The sequence below is a fragment of the Brachionichthys hirsutus genome, chromosome 3 (genome assembly GCF_040956055.1).
Source record: "Brachionichthys hirsutus isolate HB-005 chromosome 3, CSIRO-AGI_Bhir_v1, whole genome shotgun sequence".
NCBI lineage: Eukaryota > Metazoa > Chordata > Actinopteri > Lophiiformes > Brachionichthyidae > Brachionichthys > Brachionichthys hirsutus.
Window position 1 is genome coordinate 7,535,311 of NC_090899.1, and position 24,893 is coordinate 7,560,203.

General features: G+C 43.0%; 2 protein-coding genes across 2 annotated transcripts; one reads left to right on the top strand and one right to left on the bottom strand.

Annotated features, from left to right (window-relative positions):
- Window positions 1-1,441: 1,441 nt before the first annotated feature.
- Window positions 1,442-4,742, bottom strand: cpvl (carboxypeptidase vitellogenic like). Its single transcript, XM_068758294.1, has 13 exons — window positions 4,738-4,742; window positions 4,495-4,628; window positions 4,272-4,393; window positions 3,675-3,789; window positions 3,514-3,572; window positions 3,341-3,420; window positions 3,158-3,224; window positions 2,918-3,040; window positions 2,610-2,741; window positions 2,263-2,361; window positions 2,014-2,187; window positions 1,720-1,902; window positions 1,442-1,634 (listed from the first exon to the last, which is right to left on the bottom strand). The coding sequence occupies exons 1-13, from the start codon at window positions 4,740-4,742 to the stop codon at window positions 1,536-1,538; spliced, it is 1,392 nt and encodes a 463-aa protein (XP_068614395.1). The 3' UTR covers window positions 1,442-1,535.
- Window positions 4,743-6,483: 1,741 nt separating this feature from the next.
- On the top strand, window positions 6,484-24,441 carry chn2 (chimerin 2). Its single transcript, XM_068756503.1, has 14 exons — window positions 6,484-6,532; window positions 12,039-12,077; window positions 13,561-13,616; window positions 15,118-15,149; window positions 15,252-15,365; window positions 15,494-15,764; window positions 19,593-19,607; window positions 20,771-20,854; window positions 21,777-21,861; window positions 23,031-23,204; window positions 23,362-23,439; window positions 23,547-23,684; window positions 23,783-23,888; window positions 24,270-24,441. Exons 1-14 carry the CDS (start codon window positions 6,484-6,486, stop codon window positions 24,439-24,441), a joined length of 1,413 nt encoding a protein of 470 aa, XP_068612604.1.
- The last annotated feature ends 452 nt before the right edge of the window (window positions 24,442-24,893 follow it).

Consider the following 24,893-nt stretch of genomic DNA (forward strand, 5'->3'; position numbering starts at 1 on the left):
GACAAGACCATGCCGTTTTTAATCTGGAAATAACTCCAGCTCCAGTTTTGTTGAAGATGAAGTACGAGTACCTTTATCTTCACTGTTGTCATGTGTGCTGTTTGATGTGTGTGTGTGTTGATGTGACAGGGAAACTGACTCTCATTAAAAGGGCTTTGTCGCTAACCCAACCCTTCAAACAGACGCTCACACATTCAGATTGCTTGACCGTTCCAGATTCTCGCATGTGAAAACGTGGCACCGACCTCAAAATACTTTCAACTGGAATCATTTGGAGGATCTTTCCTATTTTAGTTGGATAGGAGCGTATCTAGATTCATTTCTTACATTTGGATTAAGACATTTGTTTCTGCAGAGGCAGACGAATAGAAGGACAGACAGGTGTGCAGCGTGAGCGAGTCAGTGTGGGTTTGTGAGGTGGAGAAACATTTCTACACATTAATGATGTTGTAATTGTATTATTTTAAATATAAAAGTATAAATATTGTATATAATGTCATTGATTTCTGTAATCATGTACGTGTAATGCAACCACCTTTCTTTTTGAAGGGAGACAATGTTTGGTACATGTTTGTAAAGGATGTTTGCATAGCACTTGTTGCCTTTTGTTATACATCAAGGCTAATTTCAGCGCTTAAACACCATGTTTATATGTAATGTACTGATGAATCCATTTTTGCCTGCATAACTTTGTACATTTTTTGTGTGTGTTTGTCATAACATCATCCATTTAGTATTGCATTTGTACAGATGTTTAAGTATCACCGCAGTTACGTTACGGTATGACAATAAAGCACTTGTTCTGTAACATACAACTAACTGATGGGACTGAACGTCACAGCAAACTCCACAGGAAATCTGGTGACAGTTTGTTCATGTGCAGATAAGAGCAAAAATGAGCTGACATACATTTTGAGGAATTCAATTACTGGAAAAGTAACAACCAAATAATCAGCAGTAACTCGCCACGCTTGTCCTTGAGCTGCTCATTAAATAGTTAGATGCTTTAAAGGTTTAGAATACTCATTCATTATTGAACTGTCTAGACATCTTGATAGTCGCCTGATGAAATAGCTCGGCAGTTAACTTCAGTGCACAAACATCATTCTGGCATCTTGTCAGAATCACTAAAGAACACTGCCGTGTGTCGGTTGTAAAACATTCATTACATTACTTTAATTGCAGTCTTTAATTACGAGGCCACTCTGCTTCAGAAGAAATGCGTTTCAGGACAATTCAGGTTCCTTCTTTATATTTCAACTTCAAATGTATACATGAATACATGATTCATTTGTGTCACAGAATCTCAATGTGAAATTATACTTATGGGGTATTACCTTTAAATACTCATAATTGATTTCCTGAGGAAAACATAAATATTCAATCATCAATGCAAAGGTCTGGATCCAAGCTAAAAGAATGTATTTATTAGATAGAATGTTAGAGCAGTACAAGTACAGTCAAACAATAGTATGTATTGCAGTACAAGTACAGTCAAACACCCTGTCTAAGAGGAGCATTTCAGAAAATTGTATTTATTGCCAACCCCGCTTTGAAAGGAATCTGTCAATCATGTCAAAGGTCCTCGCTGGTTGGTCGTAAATCACAAAGTGTCCCCCTCCTCGGATTATTACCTGCGTGACAAGACCACAGATTACGCACTTAAAAACAAGCGCTAAGGGGGTAGTGTTCACATTGTGTCGACCGGCAGCTGCCCACCTGGTAGAACTCTCCCACTTGTCTTACATATCCTGCGACCTCTGCGTCACCGGACTGAATCTTCCATTGGTAGCGAGGAGCATTTTTGTAGTCGGCTGCCCCGGTCCACTCGACGGAGAGCAGGAACCGCTCAGTGAGTGGAACTGCTACAATCATATCCAGCTGACCATTGTAGATTAAGACCTGGATGTATGAAGAAAGGGAACAAACAGGAAACGTATGTCAGTGAGGTTGGTTAACATTGAATGTCTGACAAAGAACGTAGTATGACAGTGGATTAAAGGTATTCCCCACCCTGTAGTGGTCCATCAGGACTCCCAGCCATGGTTTTACGCTCATCAAAATATCCTGGTAAATGTGCGTCATGACCTCGAAGCTATCAGCGAATGCCACGTTTCCCACATGGATAGCACGACGCACCGCTGGCAGAGTCACAAACTGATTGAAATCCGGGAGGTCCACATCCTTCTGTGGCATTAATAAACATCAAATGTTTAAAGACCTTTTAAAGAAATAAATGGATTATTATTGGTTTAAGTATACCTGACATTTGACGTAGTTGTAGATGTTGGTGCAACCTGTAACATTATTGAAAAAGGTGGGATGTTGTACGATGTTTCCAACGAGGAGACTATCGAAAATCTGAAGTCAAATGTGAACAAAACAGTCAGCTTAATGTTTCATTAAACAATAGAAATGCGTGTAAATATATATATATATATATATATTTTTTAAGAGATGTTTTTCTAACTACTATTTTTACTTCTGCCAAGGCGGATTTCATCTGGATTTATTTGTTTGTAGCAGAATGTCTTTTGGGGTGGATCGTGATATGAATCCATTGTATTTTTGTTTTCTTGACGGAGGTGTGTTCACAGAGCATCTCTTACCAGCACAGCCTCCGTCCACTTCTGCTGCTTGATGAGTTGAACCGCGACGTCCGTCTGTTGGTCGACATACTGCCTTTGATGTTCGCTGATCAGGCCTGTTTGGTACATGAACTCACCGTAACCAGGCAACATCTGGAATGAAATAAAAATAATTAAATATAATGCTACTCACAATTTCTACATCTACATGACAGCACACTAGTGGTGAAAGTACATAATTGAAGTACAGAAATATGTGACCAAAGAAAGTAGATCAGAAAAATCATTTTCAAACTCTGTTAAACAGAAGATAGTTGTCATATATTCACCATTTCTGGATCACACATTCCATCACCAATCGCCATCCCTTTTAGATTCATCTTTACTTCAGCAGTGGGGTTGTTTTTATGGATATAGTAAGAAATGGCAGGAACATATTTCCCTGCATAGGACTGTATTGGGACAGACAAGGTTTAAATCGGTTAAGACAATTTTTAATTAGCGATCATTCTAATCTGCAAATCTTGAATGTAAACAAACTCACACACACACAAAACAACAATACTTACCTCCCCAGTTACATAAAAGTCATTTGACTGATACTCAGGAAAGATCTGGAAAAACTGTGTTAAAGCACTTTTAAAAAAGGAAGAGGGGGAAAACAATAAGAGTTACTAACAATTAAACAACAAGCCTTTAATGTCAAAGTAACAAGAACACTGTTTGATTCTGATGGCAGCGTTTACCGGTACCTGTAAAGATCTCTGCCGACATCATCCTGGTTCCGAGTGAAACCCCTGTCGTCATCAGTGAAGCTGAAACCTGTTCCTACCTACAATAAAACACTCCTAAAATACTCTGAAAAATATATTTTTAAGTAATTCATATTGTGTTTTTGTTTTGACGATCGACAGGTAATACATACTGGGCTGTCAATGTACACAATTGAATATCTTGACGTCCAAGCGTATTTCCTCCAACCAACTGAAAACACAAACAGGAACAGAACAATACTGTAACACAAATGATACACGTTGCAGATAAATAAGGCTCATATAGGATTCAGAAACACATGTGACTTATTACCTGTAAGGTTCTTAAACACCACGTAAGGTCCGTGTTCTATAAAGACACCAATCATGGAGCTGCTGCCTGGCCCGCCTTGTAGCCAGAGCAGAAGAGGGGCTTGATCCTGACCCTTCTGTCAGACAGAAAGTTTAGAGTTCAGCCCCACCCAGTGGTGGCTTTGATGCATTACAAACTGCAAAAATACATTAAAAACACTCAGAATCCAAACCAGTGAAAACTAATTCAGACAGTCATCTCTTTTTCAAGCGGCTTTGAAGTGAATTAAAAACCTGAATTAAGGATTTTTTTTTAAAGACCTGAAGACAAATAATACAATGAAAAAGCATTCCTTGAGCATAATATTGTGCTTTTTTAATTCTGTCAGTCCATGTAAAGTTCAGGTGACATTAGCAAACACCATCTGTTACTATCGTTGCTTGTCCTTTGGAAAGGTAATATGAACTGGAACCTTTCCCAGCTGACACTGGGCAAGGAGGTGTTGTACATTCTGGACAGGTCACCTGTTCATCACAGGGCAAACACACAGAGAGACAAACAACCATTCACTCCCATCTATGAGAACTATAGAGTCGTGTCTCCACCGTATGATACTACCTTTAGTGCAGGGAAGAACCAAAAGAAGAGGTTGCTGTTGTATTGTTTGTTCACAGTGAGATATCCTGCATAACTCTTCACACTGGCCCCGGGCAATTCTCCAACTCGACTCAGTTTCTTGGCTGGAATTTAAAAAATCATCATCATCATCATGTCATCATTCTAAATCTCCATCGATGAATCCTGCTTTGTGGATGTGGGTGCAGTGTGGGTGTACTCGTACCTTCATCTATGGCGCCCTTCTCCACCAATGGAGTGAGAAACAGAGGCGACCCAGCAGATGTTTGACAGAAGACCGAGCAGCTGGTTGAATATGATGAGGCCAGACAGGCCAGCAACAGGAGACCCATCTGTGGCCTGCAATTATACAACAATCACTGTGGTTTAATGGCAGCCTGATAACGAGGTCAGTGCGTGATAACATCTGGAGCGTGGCAAAAACCCGTTAGAACGGATTAGGACTCACCTCATGTTTAATGTCGCTTCAGTTGTCACGTGATAAAGTCTAATGTTCTATCAGAGAGACGTCAGGAACGGACGGACAGGTGTGAATAAATACGGATGAGTCAGCTGGAACGCCTACCTGTCTGTTTGAGCACCTGTCTGCTGTAACGCCTATGTTTACTTCTTGTGGGGGGGGGTTTAGATCACATGCTTGCTGATGAGGAGGCTGCGTTCACAGCAGGAAGGTTTGAAAATGTTCGTAACGTTTTTCTGATCCCGCGCTCAGTGAACCCTAAACGGGCAGCTTGAGATGTTAAAAGGCAGGGAAGTAATTACTTTAACGTTTTGCACAGAGAGTTCAGCCTCCTCTTTGTTCTATATGATTAAATGGTTTTGTGATCAGTTCGGGGAAACTTGTTCAAGTTATATATTTGTTATTTTATTTAGGCCCGTGTCTGTAATTACTTCCTGTTAATCACAGTGTATCCTTGAGACCAGATGTGTAATCAGACCCTTTTTTAATGTGGCACATGTTCCAGTATTGATCCGCTACCACCTACATTTGACAGTGGAATAAGTTTTAATTTTTATTTATAGTTAAATGCACTGAGAAACACACCATGTGAGACACACGCAAATTCGTTACTGCATGAACTGCATGCGTTACTATCCATGTCCTGGCATGGAAGAAGAATCAGGAGGAAGGATGTATTATTCTGGTTTCAGTAATAAAATAATGAAACCAGATTATATGAATTTGTGGATTCTATAAACACACACACACACGCAGAGAGAGAGAGAGAGAGAGATAAACATCGTTAAATTAAATCCTCTCTAATAATTCATTATGCTGTTATTTTGCTTGTGTATTATTTGCTCTTGCCGTACATAATAACGTTATTTAAAAAAATAAGAACGGAACGGAACCCTGAATCTGATCAATTTAAATGGAATTCAACCATATTAGTTAATAATTTACACCTGCGCTTCTCCTGTAGGGACATATTTTAATGACCCCATTAAGCACGATGCAGGGTCGCGTAAAGTGACGTCATCGTGGCCCATGCGCGTGAAGGTGAGTTTCTGTGTTTTGTTTGTGGACCTAAACGCTGCTAGAACCGTCCACGAGATGGCGCCATAACCCCTGAAATTCATTGTGGCGTTTCTCCGCGCAACATTAAAATGCTTAAAATCGTGTAATTCCAAAGATGAGATGATGCGGTTTGGTTTAGACGTGCGTTGGCGTGAATCCCACTGGTGTAACACCGGACACAGCCCCACGTCGTTTATTTAGAACGTTCCCCGCTCCAAACTTTCACTTTAAGAAGGCGCGTCTCCGCTGCAGAGTCGCGTTTAATACAATTCTTAAAATGGAACATGTGAGCCATTGCTGATTGGTACATGCCGCACACCTCACCGTGCGCATCCTGTCTATCCGGCATTCTCTGGAGAATTCGAACCGCGGAATATATTCTTGTAGGCCGTTTGACTATTTTTAATCTGCAGCACCGCTCCGTGCGTGCGGCAGCGTCAGAGTCTCCTCAGGGCGCACGGACGGAGATCCGAGAGGAGGATCGGCGGACCCAGATCAGACGGGTGGGTGGGCTGGTGGTGGTGGTGGGCTTGGGACTCGAGAGGAGGCATGGAACCGAGTCGTCAAAGGTGAAGCACATTTGGACATGAATGAAATGGAGGCGCCGCCCGAGACGAGCTGCTCTGAACGCACCTCATTCAAAGCGGAGTAAGCGGAGCCGTGACGCGCGTCGGGATGGCAGCATCCAGTAACTCAAGCCTCTCAGGTTCATCTGTGTCCTCTGGTAAGAGTTCACGCACAACCCCGACTCGAGCTACACACCGAGGCTGTGCTGTGCAAATAATACTAATAATAACAAATATAATGATTTTAATTATGATTAAAAAAAAAAAATACACGCATAGTCGCGATTCTTTCTTGACACGCTGCGTTTAGGCGTATGTCTCAAATCAAACTTTTGCTCATCATTTTTGCATAAATAAATATTTGAATATCAGGTTTTCAGCAGAATCTCAGTTAACATGGAACAAAGATTTCACTTCAGTGACTGCTATTACTTGGGATTAATGGTTAGTGAAAAAGCACCACCATGTGTTGAATCTGGACGTAGTGGTGGAAACATTTGTGTGTGTGTGTGTGTGTGTGTGTGTGTGTGTGGGAGGGGGGGGGGGGGGCACCTTCTGCACTCAGAGGGATTATTAGGTTGTCAGTCTGATGTTGGGTTTGCATGATATCATTAGAATGCCAATCATCTGCATACTTCCCTGACTACTTTCCACTTTGCTGCTGACTTGGAGGATTATTTCTCGTTTGCGTGAGAAACACTATGAAACATTCCTGCATGCTGTGGCTCATTGACATTATTGTTATTCTACTGTTCCTACTGCAGCACGGTGCAGGTAAAACGATCAGATCCTTTGTACACACATAGAGGTGCAGATCAACAAGTAGCTTTTATGTTCATTAGTATTTACAATTTCAGGGTTTGATGTTCAGGGAACAAGAACAGAAAAGCAGCTGTTTAAACAAGCCCAGCAGCGCCGTGCTTTTCTCAGGGTACGTCCCGCAAAGTGTCGATAAAGTGCACGTCGCATGTTTGCCAGGGTATAAAGTACAAACTCCACCGTGACACTGATGTAAAAGCCTCACCAATGAACGGAGGTGTGAGAGAAAAGGAGGAAGAGGGTGTTCATCACATGCCAGACACAGCACTGTGGCTTGTTTGTGCTATTCCACCAATATTTTACACACTTGGACACGGCAGGCTTGTTAAAGCAGGAGTGCATTGTGCGGAATATTATATTTGTGTTCCTTTTACTTTCCTTCTGTCTCTGCGTCCCGACCATAGCACACAGCAGAGCCGCATTTCCCAAGGTACTGCCCACTGGGAGGTGCAGACTAGTTTCCAAGCTGATATAGCCTCTGGCAACCACATGCTTCAACAAAGTATTATCTCATGTGTGCATTTCAGAAACCAGTGGATTTACTGGTTGACCACTGCCGCTGTAAGAGGAAAGTCTTTTCCTTCAGTGGCATTGGAGGGTTGTCATTACTGTTAGGCTCTCGGTATAATCATCAGAGGTTACTAGCTTCCCTGTTGCCAGAGATGGATTGGTTGTTACAAGGGTATGATTATTTTCATGCAGAGCTCTCTGGCAGCCAGACGCACCATTTGAATAATCTTATCTGTGAGGTGTATAGTGCAAAAATGAATCGCTGTGGATTTGTGCTCACATTGGGTCACGTCATCTGTTTTGGATGTTTTGGTTTATTTGTGTTTCATTTGTGATGATCTGTATGTTTGGAGGAGATTGTGTTAATAAAGTTAATTTACCTCACCTGTATCAAGAACCAAAATGTCACCGGAGGTTGTTTTTATCTGCCGATTGTTTGTATAGTGCCGGTATTGTAATTGTAACCGACGTTATTTAAGTGGTTTTAACGATACTATACTATGTGATGTGTTTTTATTCTTCCATCCATCCGTTTTCTTAATCGCTTTATTCGTAATCGGGTCGAGGGTCGTGCTGGAGCCTATCCCAGCAGTCTCCGGGCGAGAGGCGGGGGAACACCCTGGACAAGCCGCCAGTTCATCGCAGGGACACAGACACACAGCACATGGAAGCATGCGCAGTACCAGCAGCACACCACTCGCAAGACGGCTCCAGGAAATAAAGCTTTGAAAATAAATTGAGGGATAGAGTGTGAAAGTATGCCTTCAGCTCCAGGCCTTAAATGACAAAATTGGTCAGGGAGGCAAAATTACACCGTTGTATTACAGAGAGGCTGCCTTTTTAGAAAAATGATCCTCCACATGTTTCTGGCAAAGGCTTGCAGATCACCTCAAAATCTTTCCACTGCATGTACGCCTTGTTCTTCCCAGTGTGATTCATGTAGGATTAGATTTGTATAACATCATCCGTGAGTCCAGGAAGCACATTTCCACAGCAGACTGTCTCAGTGGCAGATATAGAGCAGTGTCACAATCACATAACTAAATTATGTGCTGCTTCTCACATGCACTCAACTACACTGGTCATCAGTGGAATGCTCCGTTTGAGTGATGGTGACATGCAAACACTGTAGACAGTCACCCTCAGACCTGGAACAATTCATTTAACAGTCTAAGGCCGTGTTCAGGAACGTCAGACGGTTGTTTTGGACAAGAACAAGACACAGATGGTGTCCCTGCTGCAGTTCAGCTGCGAGAGAGCGAGAGAGAGAGAGAGAGAGAGAAATGCACTCACAATTCTATTCAAAACGTATTCATATGTTATTTAAATATGTGAATTAAACTACAGTAGCTACGATTAAACATTAAATGGAGGGTTGATTATTAATGACATTATCACTTGAAATCCTTTTTTTGTGTGTCAGGTTTGTTCAGAAAGATGACCTTTTACATTTTACTGTCTTAAATTGATTTGCGGTGGCGTCCCCTGATGGGACAAGCCGAAAGAAGAAGACGTGTGTTTGTGTGTTTGGATTAGATCTCTTAGTTTCTAGCACCTATTTGTCGCTTGCGTCTTGCATTGTGATGGAATAGAATGATACCAGCGACCAGTGATGGTCGTGCTGCAGCCCGTATCTCACATTAAATTCATATCCAGTATTAATAATCATTATTGGGAGTGCATTTTCAGGTCATTCCATCTTAAGTGCCTTGTTGTCGTAACAATCGTGTTAACGGAGGATTTCACTGCTTCTTATGTTCATATCGTGGCGTTTCAGTCTCCTTCACAGGATTAAATCCCATTCAAATTCAAACCTGAGGCCTTTCCCTGTGGAGATTGCGTGTCCTACCTGCCCCCCCCCCCCCCCCCATGTGCTCTAACTTTCTCACACCGTCCAAAGACGTGAATGGATGATTCAGAACTCTCTATAGGTGTGAATGTTTGCATGAATGGTGTCTTGTCTACACAATCCGGCCCTGCGATGGGCTGGCGACCTGTCCACAGAGTACCACTCCTGAATGGACGAGCCGTTTATCAGATGGGTGAATGGATGCTAGTGCATTACCAGCCATGTACCGTTGATTAAAGTAGCCATTTCACATGCAAATGAGTTTTATCTTCATTCATCACATATTCTCTTTGTCAACCAAGCAAACACCCACCGTTGATTATTTTATTCACGTCTGACGGGTATGTAAAGGAGGGCAACATTATTAATAGCTGCTTCTTTGCGGGGGGGGGACCCCTCTGGTTGCTCCAGAATCTTACATTCTCCCTGATCAACAGACACTGCACAAACTCTGAGCTGCTTAAAAAATCTTTTTGAAGTTTTTTTTTCCCCGTGTGTATCCATGCGCTTGCGTGTGCGTGCCCAAAAAGCAGGAGTCGGAATGCACGGTGCAGTCTGATGTATTTGCGCATGGCAAATGTTTACGTGAGTGTGTGCCAGGGTTTGCATCAGAATCTTAAAGCTTACTTCCTTGAGCTGGGGCTGCAGGATTCCAAACTGAAAGGCCATTTGTCAATAAAAAAAAATCAGACTGGAAGGAGAATACTTTGGCAACCAACCAGCTGAAATCACATTCTTTAAACAAGAGGCGGTAGAATAAATCATTTACAACTGTTGCCAATGCAACTCACAGCACGAGGACAGCACAGTTCCCAAGTCAGCTTGGTCACACACCAACAAATGGAGCATGTGTGTGTGTGTGCGTGTGTGTGTGTGTGCTATATGGCTGGCTTTATCTACCGTGTCTATCAAAACATCTGCATCTCAAGCTTTTTCATCACTTAACAGAATTATTTTCTATTTCATTATGTGCACCTGCTTTATCTCTCGAGTGTAAATCAATCAGCTTTTTCTGAAGAAGCTGCACTAACATGATTAGACACATTTTATTACGTTGAGCTCCTCCTCCAGCGTCCAGGGAAGGCAGCATGGAGGGAAACATTCTCACCGGCTGCTCGTCAGCTAAACGGATATGCTCTAAACTGCACAGAGAATATACAGCGTGGGCAACCAAAGAACTTGCGACGCGGTTTCAACACGATCCCTTTTAAGTGGTTAGGTTTCCTGTTTATAGTCTATTGGCATTTGTGCCCACCATCCAATGAGCACGCTCTGCTTCCCACACCCTCTCAGGTGTGTTTTATCTTGTTCTGGCCTGAGGCGTTTGGCGCTGGTTCTGCTCACGACTGCCGAGGAGCGGGTTAGATAAACTACATGTATCTCCTGGCTCAACGTGATTCATTATTATTCTTCACACAGTATTCAGTCATTTCAAGCCTCTCGTCTGCGTCTGAGAGGAACGATGCGACAGCTACAGACCTCCACCGACGATACCGGCTGGGTGGGGCACGCTGAGCCTTCAAGACAGTGACTAAATATGCAATCAAAATGTTTCCATGAGTCAAAAGCCGGTCGAGAAACAGTCAATACTGGAAATTGTGTCTGATCATTACCACTAAAGTTAAAAAAACAATTTGAATAGAGGTCATTACTTTCTAATGCACAACATTGTATCTGATGCGTTGACAGCTTAAAATGTAGATTTGTTTCTAACATTACCCGGAAGCAATATGATTATTTGAGTTTGCTGGTTTGTGCTTGTCCAGATATCGCAGCTTGACATGACATTTCTGCATACGAGGTCCTTTTCATAGCCCTCATCTCTTGCCCTTCCCCACAGCATATAGAATTGCTGTGGTTCTGAAATATGGATATTGAAATAAAAGGCAGCAGCATTTGCAAAAAGTGTAAACGGTTAAATTACAATTTTCATTATAAGCTACAACCATCAAGTACAGTAGGTATTTTTTGTTGTTGTAAAATATCAGTTACTTCAGGGCGATAAGCTACTTTATCCCCTCTTGGTGCTTTATACTCCATAATACAGAAATGTGTCCATTGAATCATAAATCAGCTGTTGCCACGGTGGTGAGATCTACATTGTGTTTACCTCAATTAATAGGCTTTTTACTCTGATCTCAGGACAGCGGTTTCATTTTTCCGGGTCCCTGCTGGTGGAGGATAGGCGTGCAGATCAGGCGTGTGTTGTTACATTCCTCTCTGAAATACATCTTTATTGATTTTCCTTGATGCAGAGACACTGATTATAAGTGTATGCAGTGGTGCATCTCAAGATGCAGCTGCACGATGCGAAGCCTTATGCATAATTATAAGAGAGAGATGAACATCTGTGACATAACCGTGGTTGAGGGCTCGCTGTTGCGTCACTATGATGGGATGACATGAAGGTTTTAATTGAGAGAAGCTGTCGACTGACTCCACCCTGGGTTTCTCACGGAAACCTGCATTTTGTGTGTGTCTTACAGACCCCGAGGATTACCAACCGCCCATATGGAAGTCATACTGTGAGTAAATCATTCATTTGAGGAATTTACACGCTTCTACAAACGACAGCACATTTCTTTGCGAATTATAAATAACAAAGAGGCACTTTTGTGTACTTGGAAAAACAAATTGTGTTTTGTTGTACGTGTGTCGAATTAGAAGAGGTTCCAAAAAGCTGCACACAGATGTACAAAAGGTGCCCGCTCTAACACACTCGCCCACACAACACATTCCAGCATGCACAGATGCAAAGCAAGAGGATTCCTGATCTCTTAGTAAAAGAGGTTACAGACACTAGGGGAAAATGAGATGTTCTACCTGCAAAGATTCTCAGCTGAAATGTGGCCCTCAGAACAGCCACTTCATTATCATACCATGTTTTTTTGCCATGTGGGAGGAAACGGGTTGAGTCTTCAGGATATATGAGGTGCATTTGTTCAAGTGGAACACAAAACGGTGTCCGTCCTGAGAGTGATTAAAGCAAGCCGGTTCACAGAATACACGTTTAGCCTTAATTAAATGCATTGTGCTCCTGAAATCTCCCATCGTTCCCTGAATCCACCCGTTGTTGTCTGCTGTGTTATTTTTAAAAGCTCACTGTGTCACTGGAATCGATGATGCCCAGATCGTGCCGCCTGGCTTAAGTAAAAATTCACCGTCAGGAGTCTTCCCTCTCCCGCCTGCAGAATCTGCCGCTGTGGAGACTCTCAGCATCACACAGCAATTCCTCTACTGGAGCAGCGTTTGGTAGAAATTAGGCCAGACTTGTAGTCTTCATTTCTCATCCACAGGATGAAACAGCACAGGCTGATCTTCTCTCATTTTTACTGGGTTATTTTAATGCAATCTGGTTGGTGAATTTCCTTTTTTTTTACCAAAGAGTGAAACATTACATTCAAGACTATGAAGAATTAGAAACCTGATTCTCAGAGAGGAACCGCAATCTGCTCCTGATTTTTCCTGTATTGATAACATGTCTATCCTGACATCGCATTCTGGGCAATTGGCAGAAGCTGCTGCAGCGTTTTGGCCTCTATTAATCCCTTATTGTAATGTGGTGATTCTGTGAGGCTGCTGACGTGTTTGTGGTGAGTACTCTGCCTGCTCCACGTCCCAGTTCCAGCCTCACACTGCTGTATTTACAGCAGTGGAGGCGCTTGTATTTTCAAAAGGAATATTGTACATATATAAGTACACATTGGGTAAAGAGCCCGACAGGCCTTAATTCACACACACATGGTAAGCACAGAAGGACTCCCCTTTCAAATATAAGCTCCTTATTTATGTTGTCACCTTTACACTGATTGGCCAGGTTTATGTTCAGTTAAAGCCATTGAATGGAAAGCTGCACCTCGTAGTTTAGTTGACTGTCATTTTAAGTGAATACCGAGGCTGTTATTTGGGTAGTAATGTATGTACTTTTTACTCATGCTGAGCAGTTGACATGACTCAGAGGGGCATGGGGGGGGGCCTTGCTTCACGTGGGTGTTTTTTCTCTGACAGTGTACCAGCTACAGCAGGAAGCGCCGAGACCAAAGAGGATCACATGTCCTCAAGAGGTTAGTGAACCTGCGTTTGCACCCGCGAGGCTGCTGCATTGGACTGGCAGGAATAGATTTACATGTTCTTAACCATTTAGTTTGTGTCACATAAAAAAATAATAGCACATCTGACAGTTTGGAATATGCATTTGTAAATGGAATCTCAGCAGAAAAAATAATGTTTCACATTGTAGTTATTGTAGTTTTCTCAAATGACTCACTGATTGATCAGTCGTGTTTTCTTCACGTCGACTGTTTATGGTTGGAATTTACAAAAATCAAAGTCACAAGATGTCTGGTTGATCATGTAATGTCCTAAATCACAAAATATACGAACATAAAGTCCTCCCTGGTTTTACGTCTGTCAGTCACTAAAGCGAGCTGAACCCCCCCCCCAGCCTTGCTTCCACCTGCACTTCTCCAGACTGAATGCTGCAAACTCAGTTTCCCCTCAGGAGAACATTCACAGATCAGTGATTGAGCCTGACAGCTGAAAGCCAGACCAATCACTGAAGAAACAGCCGCTACCCTCCATTAGTCAAACTCCCACACCTCACCACTTTAGCCTGTTTGAACTCAGCGGTGCACTCGTGTTAGAAAATCAGGCGTTATCCTCCGTGATTTATCCGTCAGCTTCGAATTGATTTTGGAAATCAGTGCTGCCCAGTTGTTTTATTAGGAATATGACATTTGTTTGAAATGAGCAGATTTTATGTATTTTTATTTAAGCAGAGGAAGGTAGTCTTATTCATGTGTGTAGTTCAGATCACGTCAAAAACATGCTCAGTATGAAGTATAACAACTCGCATGCAGCAGCCACACTTTGGGTGGGCAGCTGGGAATTTACCGTGCTTCTTACTGAGCGTCCGACGTGAAATGAAGCGTGTCTCATCCTGTTTCGAGTCTTGCTACACTGGGATGAGCAGAGTCAGAGTTGTGGGCTGGCTGCGCGAGATTAAAGGCTTCTCGTTCATTTCAAGTGCAAAATGAAGTTTTACATATTACGAAACCCGTCATGGTAAAAAAGAAAAAAAACCGTACATTTTAAAAGTGGTTGTTCTGTGTTACCTCTATTATGGATAGAGGTTCTGAATTAAACAAAAGTTTTTAGATAATTATTCTTTCATTCAAATGGGTTCAAACTAACAGAAAAAGCATCTCGTTATTAAAAAGATTCCCCGTACTATTGTTTAATGCTAATATCATGTATAATAAATGTGTTCTATTAGCCTCATCCTCCTTAAAGCGGACACGCTGCACCCCCTAACATGACACCGTGACACACCAAACATGAGTTTTTTTGCAGCTGGTCGTTTTATTACCAGCTGCTCCCCTGCTGCTGCTAATTCATCTCCTCGCTGTGGTTTGGTAGCTGCGAGTAGACACTACGGACACCGATGAGGATGATCTGTCCTGCAGTGTAAAGTCCTTTATCTTTCTCACAGCACAGTGTCCACTGCCAATTAACTGAGCTTCGGATCAAAGTTCTCGAACCAATATGTCCTGCCCTGTTTTGCAGATGGAGAGCAGACCCAAATACTACGGCAGAGAGTGAGTGTTACATCCTTTTCATTCCCTTTAGGAGTATAACATGACATTGGAGGACGTTATAACCACTGAAATCTGTATCTCTGTCTCTGTTTTTTGTTGCAGATTTCATGGCATGATCCCTCGAGAGTATGCAGATGAGCTGCTGGAGGGGGCGGAGGGTGCTTATCTCATCAGGGAGAGCCAGCGACAGCCGGGTACACACACCTTGGCCTTAAGGTAGCGACGCCATCTTAAAGGTCAACTCCAACCAGGAGCCTAGGCCTCAATCAGTCTCCACATCTTTCATCCTCACCTTTGTTCCTTGTGCCTTCAGTTGCAGCTTCATCCATTTATCTTCCACTCAGGTTTGGGCATCAGACCCTCAACTACAGATTATTCTACGATGGGAAGCACTTTGTTGGGGAGAAGAGGTTTGAGTCAGTCCATGATCTGGTGACGGACGCCCTCATTACGCTCTACATCGAGACCAAGGCGGCGGAGTACATAGCCAAAATGACCACTAACCCCATCTACGAGCATCTCGGGTACACGTCGTTGCTCAAGGACAAAACGGTGCACAGGCTGAGCCGTGGCCACACAGAACCACGCCGGGTCACCTTCCAGAAGGATGAAAGGGTGAGTCCCCAGAGGAGCGGAATTTATACGTTTACTTTAAACGTATTGTACTCATGCTTGTAGGCTGAATATGAAGCAGTTAGCAGAACACTTATCAACACCTACCATCACAGCATGAGAAGGTGAATCCATGCAAAAGCCAAAGTCTAATCAATGTTACGTGCTGAGGTGTGTGTGAGGCTACTTATTGACGAAGACGAGTAGCTTGTTATCACTCTGTGGTAACAAAGAAGCTCCATGAGAGAGTTCTCAATTCTCTCACCAAACGCTGGTCAAGAAACCAAATAAATGTGTTTGAAATGTCAGAATATTGCCTTAAATTTAATGTTTTATTGATGAACATGTTATACTCAGATTTCTATCTTACAGCGAAGTAAATCTGGGAATGAAATAAAAATGCACTATTAAACTAGAAAAGCACTCAGAGAGCACAGACCTCGACCAAGCAGCTCAGTCCCTTCATAATTAGATTTGCATCGTCCACATGGTGATCTGTATCAGCACCAAAAGGTTCTAAAGTGTTTTTGCTATCTTTATACAGCAACCATGAAAAGTAAAAGTGAATCGGAGATTATGTGTTTTTTTTAACTGATTTTTGAATCCGTAAATGGGGTTTTCAATATTAACATTTAATATTTTTTTCATAATTTCATCTGGATCCGATCCAGAGGAAATTCAGTGGTGAGATAGAAGCAGCCACCCCACAATCTCATAAATATTGGTCAATAATCAACTGAGATATTGAGGAACAAATTTTGAAGATCCATTGACTGCAATGTTAACTGATCCTTAATCCAGGATCTCCTTCTGGATCATCACCAAAATGTTATGAAAATTTCATCAAGATCCATCCAGAACATTTTGACCCTCAGCCCTAAGCCAGGGTCATTTTATTATTACATGTGCATGTGAATTAGCCGGTTCATTTCTCTGGGCCTGTGACACACACCGTGTAATACCATGGTTTTGATCTACTTCCATAGAGAGGACACTGAGAGGACACTTTGTCCCGTGAGTGAGCCGTACATTATCCATCCTCCTCTGTGAGGGAATGTTGAGCGAGGGGGCCGGAGCGTTGCCCTGTCTGCCATGCGTATCAGATGCACTGATCTTTGGTGGAACACATTTCCCACTGTGCTCATTGACTCTTGTGAGCTGTTGTATTAAAGCTCATGAATGATTCACTGAAACAACAAAGATGGACTGTTCCCCCCCCGGAAAAGAATGGTAGCTATCTCTCCACCAGGTGGAGATCTTGTCACTTCCTGTTTGAGCTCGCGACACACTTTGACCGACAGTACATTCTTTTAATGACACTTATAATATATTGGCTCTTTGTTCCTCAGAAATTTTGCATTTTATTAGCTGTACGTTTTATCGAATGCTCAGATTTACTTAAATACTAAATACCTAAAAACATTTTATTGATTTTGCCCCTCGGAGGGCAATTTGGTTTACAGCAGTTACAGTCTAACTGTAGTCTTCTGCTGTACAGCAGGCACCCAGGCAAATCGCCTAAGGACACAACTACAGTGCACACATGTGCCTGAGCTGGGAATCAAACCGCCAACCTCTCGACCACAGGACGACCCGCTCAACCACTGCGCCGCCATCAATTTATTCGTTTCGCTCAGTTTTTTTAATGCCCCATTAAAAGGGACGTTTGAGTTTAACCTTGTCTATCTGCACCGGGATATAGTCTGTCCACATCTCCTTAAAAAAACTGCTAGAAAGAAATGAAATTTTACCCATGCTTTTTAGGGGCCCTTTATAAGTTTCCTAAAGTGTGCACCCCATGAATGGGTTCTTCAATTGGCTTGTTTTAACATTTCCAGCCATATTTGAATCAGAATCAGAATCAGAAGTAGTTTATTGTCATTGTCAGTGAGTGTTCACTGACTAGGAACGTTTCTCGGTGAAGTCGTGCTACATCTAACAGTAATGACAAAATACAAAATACAAAAACCATACAAGTACGGACACATCATCAGCAGCAGGAGTGGATACACAGATGTGTACTAGCAGCAGTAAACTAGCGTAATCACGCAGTGCAAATGGAACAGTACAAGTTGAACTCAGATTGCTTTCCGGTAATGGGGACATCCGTATTCTGTAGTATTAAAAACTACTTTGTCACCATGACAGTCAGTGACAGACGCAGGAGCACAAGTTGCAGGACTAATATCATCAGTCTTCACGACCTTGTAACAGTAGACCATTTACTTACAGTGGATTCATGCAATATAAGGTTTCATGCACAGACCACGACCTGAGTCGAGGAAGCCCCTGGGGCAGATGACTGCCCTCACGAATGCCCTGAGACACGCAGACTACATGTTTATTTTGCACACAGAGCTTTATTGAAAGCAGCCACGATGTTTGTGGTCCAGTGGCCTCCAGACTCCAATTAATCTTCATTTTGTGGTCAGAAAATGTGGAGCTCTAAATGTCACGTTGCCACTTTTCTCAGGTTTACTAAAATTGATTTTGTATTACCCCTTCTGAGTTTCTAAAGCGAGGACCGGACTCCGTGACAGCTGTGATGATGGCGGGACTTTTTCCGATAACCGGTTGAAAAACCCTTTCATGCTTGAAGTCTGTGTTTACCTTTTTAACTTAATATTTACCAGTTCCGCAGCCGCGGCCCTGAGGCGTTACAGCCACAGTGGCCTCACTGTAAAGCCATTCATGGGTATTTACTCGGTGTCAGGTTGATAGCACCACACTGCCGACTGAAAATTCTTGTGCAATTAAAGTGCTCCCAGAAGGTGAGAGGGTTACTTGACTTGACCTGTAGATCAACCTTCTCTTTGCATGTGAAGGACTTTGTTCCGGAGGGCCACATTCTTCCTGATACTCATCATACCGGTTTCAGTGCTGGCTCTAGAGAGGAAGGTTTGCAGAGCAGTTCTTGTCACGTTGTTTGTTGTAACGGTTCTAATTTCATGCCACATATTTCTTGTTATTTAGAGGTTTTCTATTTATATTTAGCCTCGGACAGAGACAAATGAATCACTTTTCAGTTTTCAGCATTCACACTCCACACAAAAGTGTTAACTTCTGCCAGTTTTGGATAATAGCCCATTTCTTGGACCACTACCCTTCACGCTGTGCCCATTTTTCTTTTTGTTAGCAATGTTGTAATGACTGTTTTGTTGAGGATGTGGCTAGATGCATCCTGCTTTCATACCGAGTCTGTGCTCACTGTGCTGCTTGACCATGAGCCCGAACGCTCGCTGACAACAGTGTCTGCTCAGCTGTGCTTCCACAAAGCCTCGCAGGAATAAAAGAACAAGGCCACTGAAAGAAAGCAGAGCTCACTGTGGTCGCACAGTGACCTTTCTTACAAAGCTCTTTTTTGAGATACAAGAAGCCATCTGCCTGCAGACAAAAGAGTACCTCCCCGCCCCCCCGGTCCTTCCTTGCAAGACTAAAATATTTCCAAATGGTCTCCTCCTCATCTATCCCCCCTAGACCTGACTGTAGAGCTGAAATTGCATGCTGTGGTATGTGTAAGTCTTTACAAAGAATGTCACCCACAATGGCAAATATCTTCACCTGTCCTGTCACTCTTGCAAGTTGCAGCTATGATCAAGTTAACTTTTGCCCCTAGACAGCAGAGACAAAAACAGATACGGGGGCTGCATCACGAGTCAGTCCTTTTATTTCAACTTTGCAATGGCCCTTTAAGTCTTTAAGGCCTCTGCTTCGTCACCATGTTTTTGCTCCATCTCTCAAAACTAGTTTTCACTGACTGTCCTTTGCTGCTTAATTAGCCATTCCGTCCAGCATTATTATTTTCTGATGTCCTTCCGTTTTCTGGCTCAGCTGTCATGTGAAAAGGTTTTTGGGTTTTTTTGCAGAAAACTATGCAGATTGATTAACCGATTGAAAAGCAGACAGCCAATGCAATGCTGTTTACCGGATTGTTTCACAAGCACAGATAATAGGGACAAATTCAGCATGAACATAGCAACAGCCCCCCCACTGGTAACGCGCTGCATGGCTTTAGACCTGAAAATGAACCCCTTGCGGGATTTTATTGGATTTCGTTGTTACAGGATTATTTGAGGATTATGGCACTAAATACCTCCTGATTCCAGATGATAGTCTGGCTCTGCTGGATTTCTGAGAGAAACGATTTGATTGGCAGCAGTGGACTGCAGTCACAATGTCTGGAAGATCCAGTCTGGACGACAATTTGGGGAAGTCCCTCAGCTTACTGACGTAGCTGGAGGTCAAGATCTATTTGACTCAAAGCCAGTGAGTCTTGGGCTTTGTCTTTCAGGAGGCGGTTGAACTTTTAGGAGATCAATCGCTGGCTGAGAGCTGTAGTATTATCTCTGCCTAAGTGAAGGGGAGTGTTTCTGGAGGCTAGTATGCTCCTGGGAGTGTGCCCTGTAATGAACAGGGTGTCCGCTCTACGCTCTATTGATCCGGCTTTACAGAGCTGGTGAGCTGTGTGAAACGGCCCTGACAGCGCCCGACCGCCCTCCTTCTCAACCTCCTGGCCCCTCCCTGCCAGGGACCCTTTTCTCTCTCTCTCTCTCTTTCCTTTCTGGCTGTGTGAAAGGCGACCATTGTACGAGGCACACTCCTGCCCTCAGGCCGCCCACTATCAATCCTGCTCCTCTTGCTTGCTGCTGCCACCGGACTGAGACCAGATCCAGAGTCAACCCCTCACGAGCTGTCATCAGTCGCCTTCTTGAGTCGGAAGGGAGTGGAGTGTCGCCGCCGTCTCTACGCCCGGGTGTTTCCTGCACAGCACCCACATTTCTCCTCAACATCTGTCCCCAGAGGAGGTGGAGAGTCTGTGTGAGCCCGTCCAGGCGAGAATGGAGGCTGAATTAAACAGAGGAGGTTCGGGAGGGGAGTTAATTACCCACAAATCTAAAAGACAGGAGAAGAAGCGTCAGGAGCTGCTGGCTTTGGCTCTGGGAGTCAAACTGGGGAGTAAGGGAACCCTTCTTTGGAAGCCTATTAAACTGTTGGCCTCCTTTCCACAGATCTCCTCACCTCTGGTGCGACGGAGTGTTTTGAAAGACACACCAGAGAAGCAATGCTCTTATGAGAAGATACACAACTTCAAGGTGAGCGGGCTTTTGTTAAAAAAAGAAAAAAAAAAGTTTGTTTCCACAAAATGAACAAATATATTTTCAGTAGTTATCAGTATTCTAAACATGTTTTGCTTTGACAATGACTCACAGTTGCATTTTACAGACGTGTTTTTATTGACGGTCGTGGGTGTTGTTGTGATGAGAACACATGCAGCTGACACCCACATGCACTGAGGGGAACTAATGGACACACCGCAACCCATTAACATCAGAGAATATTGATTTACATTGAGCGTAAAGCTTTTAGATCCCTTTTTTTTCAGGCTGCTGATTTTGTAACCGTGTACCTTGGAGTCCACTGTTCACAGAGTGTCAGTACATTTTAGAAGGCAGAATGCAGTTATGGTTCTTCAAATAAACAAAAGAGAACTTCGGGATACTATGCCTCTGGGCCCATCGACATTCTTGCCATTATATGATGGGTTTCAGTTAACAGGCAGGTTTTAATGGCCCCTAGCTTTCTGTATGATCCCCTTTGAAAGAGAACAAGCACTATGAACTCACCAGCTGTCATATGCCTCTTCACTCATCAGTCCTCTACTAACTTTTCAAAGTACCAGTGAAGGTGTGTCTGCACGTCCACACAGGTGTGGCTCCATTTGCCATCCTATCTGTGTTTTTAAGGTGCACTTTGGGCGTGCATCTGTTATTTTGACTTGCAGGCTTGCCTTCATGTATCCGATTGCCCGGGAGCAGATGCCAGACACATTTTGGTAAAGCCTTTAATCTGCCTTGTATACACAAATGCTCTCATTTGGCCTGGGGTCCTATCCACTGTAGTTTGGGATCACAAAGTAATCCCTATCCAGTACATCAAAAGGGAGGTCTTCCATTTGGAAAAAGGCAGAAACGATTTGTGCTATATGTTTATAACCAAGTCATCTCTGAACCTCAGGTACACACTTTTCGCGGGCCACACTGGTGTGAGTACTGTGCCAACTTCATGTGGGGCCTCATTGCCCAGGGAGTCCGCTGCTCAGGTAAATGAACACCCCGCCCCCCAGCATCAGTATTGCACGTCACTGATTACACAATGAAATGAAATGCTAAAGATTACAGATGTAGCGTCGGATTTGTCACAATGTCATATTTCAGGTACATCATGACTCCAATTTCCACCATTATATCTATTTTGTACTAGTTTGTGACTATTTTTCCCATGTCCCTTTTTGGATCATGATTCGCCATTAAAAAAATATTGAGAAAAATCCAGCGTGACATTTTTAAGTAGTCACAGCTTAAATTGTTCATTGAGTACATTTAATCACATTCGAGAGGCAAAAACAACAGGAAACAAAATGATTTTAATCACTGCTTTTTTGTCTCCTTCCAACCCGATGATGTTTAAAGAAATGCCATGTGACATTCTCTGACATCGTTCACATCCAAATGTAAATTCTGTCAACAGAAATCATGAATGTAAATGATGATAAACTGCAGGCCAAACACAGGATGGGTGTGGTGTAAATATTTACCAAATATATCATCAAACTGTGATCGATTACGGGGTAGAATTCGGTGAGTTTTGAATACCTCCATGGTCACATGTGCTCACATGGTCCTGGAACAAATATGTACATCAGTAAACTTGCTTGCTTTCACATCAAATAGAGTGTTTGTTGTTGAGAAATCTGCTGTGCTGATAAGCCAGAGGCAAATGCTGGAATCTTCAGACACCTCGTGCTGTGTGAGAAACTGGCAAACAGGGCAGACGTCTTTGTCCCCGCTCACTCTGTGCCAAGCCTCACTTTTTTCTTATCTCCTAAATACACTTGGTGCAAGCACCGACTGAGGGCCGGGCCCCCAATGAGCACACCAGTGTTATCGTCACTCAGGCAGCAACAAATGTCTTTGTGATGAATGATTTTAGCCGTGCAAACCCGCCTTCGAGTACGGTGCCTTCAAAAACTGTCCTTCCTTGTGACTCCACACAAACAAACTCCTGCACACTCCGCTCATGCCGGCTGTCTTGCGTGCGCCATGTGACTAGAATTACAACAACAACCGCTGCTCGTGCTGCCATGTTTGCTTTTAGCTACCTTTGGAGGAGGCAGCGAAGCCATCAGACAGGACCCTGGGAATGCTATGCTGAGAATAATCTCTCTATCTCTGATTACCCCCCCCCCCCCCCTCGCTCTCGTTCTTCTAGATTGTGGTTTGAACGTACACAAACAGTGCTCCAAACTGGTTCCCAGTGACTGCCAGCCGGATCTGCGCAGGATAAAGAAGGTGTTCAGCTGTGACCTCACCACACTCGTCAAAGCCCATAACACAACGCGACCCATGGTGGTGGACATGTGCATCCAAGAGATAGAGCTAAGAGGTGTGGTCTCACAAGAACTAGCGAACCAGTTCGAAATGAACAAAGTTCTGTTCTTTTGGTCCAACAGAGGCCTAAATATTCTCAACGGAAAGGGAAGTTGTGAGTTTATGAGGCCCTCAAAACAAATTTAGACGCACGTTCTAATTTCGTATTGCAGGTATCAAATCCGAAGGTCTCTATCGAGTGTCGGGCTTCTCGGAGCACATAGAGGACGTGAAACTGGCGTTTGACAGAGGTTTGTTTGCATCAGTCTTTTGGATCAGCTGCAATAAAACACAGATTACAGCTATTTGTTCATTTCTGATTGTGTCAGTCATAGGTGTTCTGTCTTTCCATCAACAGATGGTGAAAAGGCTGACATCAGTGCCAGTGCTTACGCAGACATCAACACCATTGCTGGCTCTTTGAAACTCTACTTAAGGGATCTTCCCATTCCAGTCATTACGTTTGACTTGTACTCCAAATTTATTCAAGCTGCAAGTAAGAGCTGCCGAAACTCTGCGTTGTTCAAAACCATTGCTGTGCTGCCGCCGCCCTGCAGGGCTTCTGATACTAATCTTTGAATGAATGTTATGTAGAAATTCCAAACGCTGATTCCAGACTGGAAGCCATTCATGAGAGTTTGCTGCAGCTCCCCCCCGCCCACTATGAGACGCTACGCTACCTGATGGCTCACCTCAAGAGGTCGGTTCATGCACACATGATGGCATACGTGTTTTTTTGTTTTTAATTTAAAATGTAAGGCTGGTAATCTGTAGACCAAACAATTAATTGATTGCACTGTATTTCAGAGTGTTTGTCACCCTTTTAACAGTTATTCAACAACAATGCGTCTTCATTGAACATTCTTTTTCCTTTTCTCAGCTGTAAAAGACACCAACACATATATTTGAACACGAAATATGTCACATATGCTTTTAAGGAAGGGATGAATTCATACATTTTTGCAATAATTAAAACATATATGTGATCCATGTTTTTAAGATGTCATACAGTGATGAAGAACGTATAATAGAATAAAACATTCAGATATCGTGCCTGTCTCACTTCTCTTGTGTTTTGCAGGGTGACCCTGTTCGAGAAGGACAATTTAATGAATGCTGCAAACCTGGGGATTGTCTTTGGGCCGACTCTCATGCAGCCCCCGGAGCTGAATGCCTTGACAACCCTGAATGACATGAGACAGCAAAAACTGGTGGTGCAGCTTATGATAGAGCATGAAGATGTTTTATTCTAAGGACTGAGGCATGCAGGCCTTACGACGTAAGTGAAGGACAATTATTTATTCTGTCAGAGAGGAAATTCAAGCCACCTTCTTTGGAAAGAAGTTTCAAAAATGTTGTTGAACTTGAAACCGCTCTTCCTCGCATGTCTGTTTTGGTTGAAGTTGGTTCAGTGTTGACATTGTCTCGTTACTGTTTCATCAAAGACCACCATTTTTATATGAGAAAAGGATCTGATATTTTTAACTTTCCCTTCTCCTTTTGATTTGAAGACTGTCAAGGTGTGGATTCAGCCATGCCGACAGCGTTATGTAGAATCTGCCTGAGGCAGAGCGTCAATTATCGGAGGTCTGGTCTTTGTAAAAAAAAAAAGCCTGATAACTGTAGCCAAGGCAATTTTCCCATGACATGTAGGTATCGTGATATAGTGGGAACACTGGTCAAAAAAAATGTTCATGATAAATAA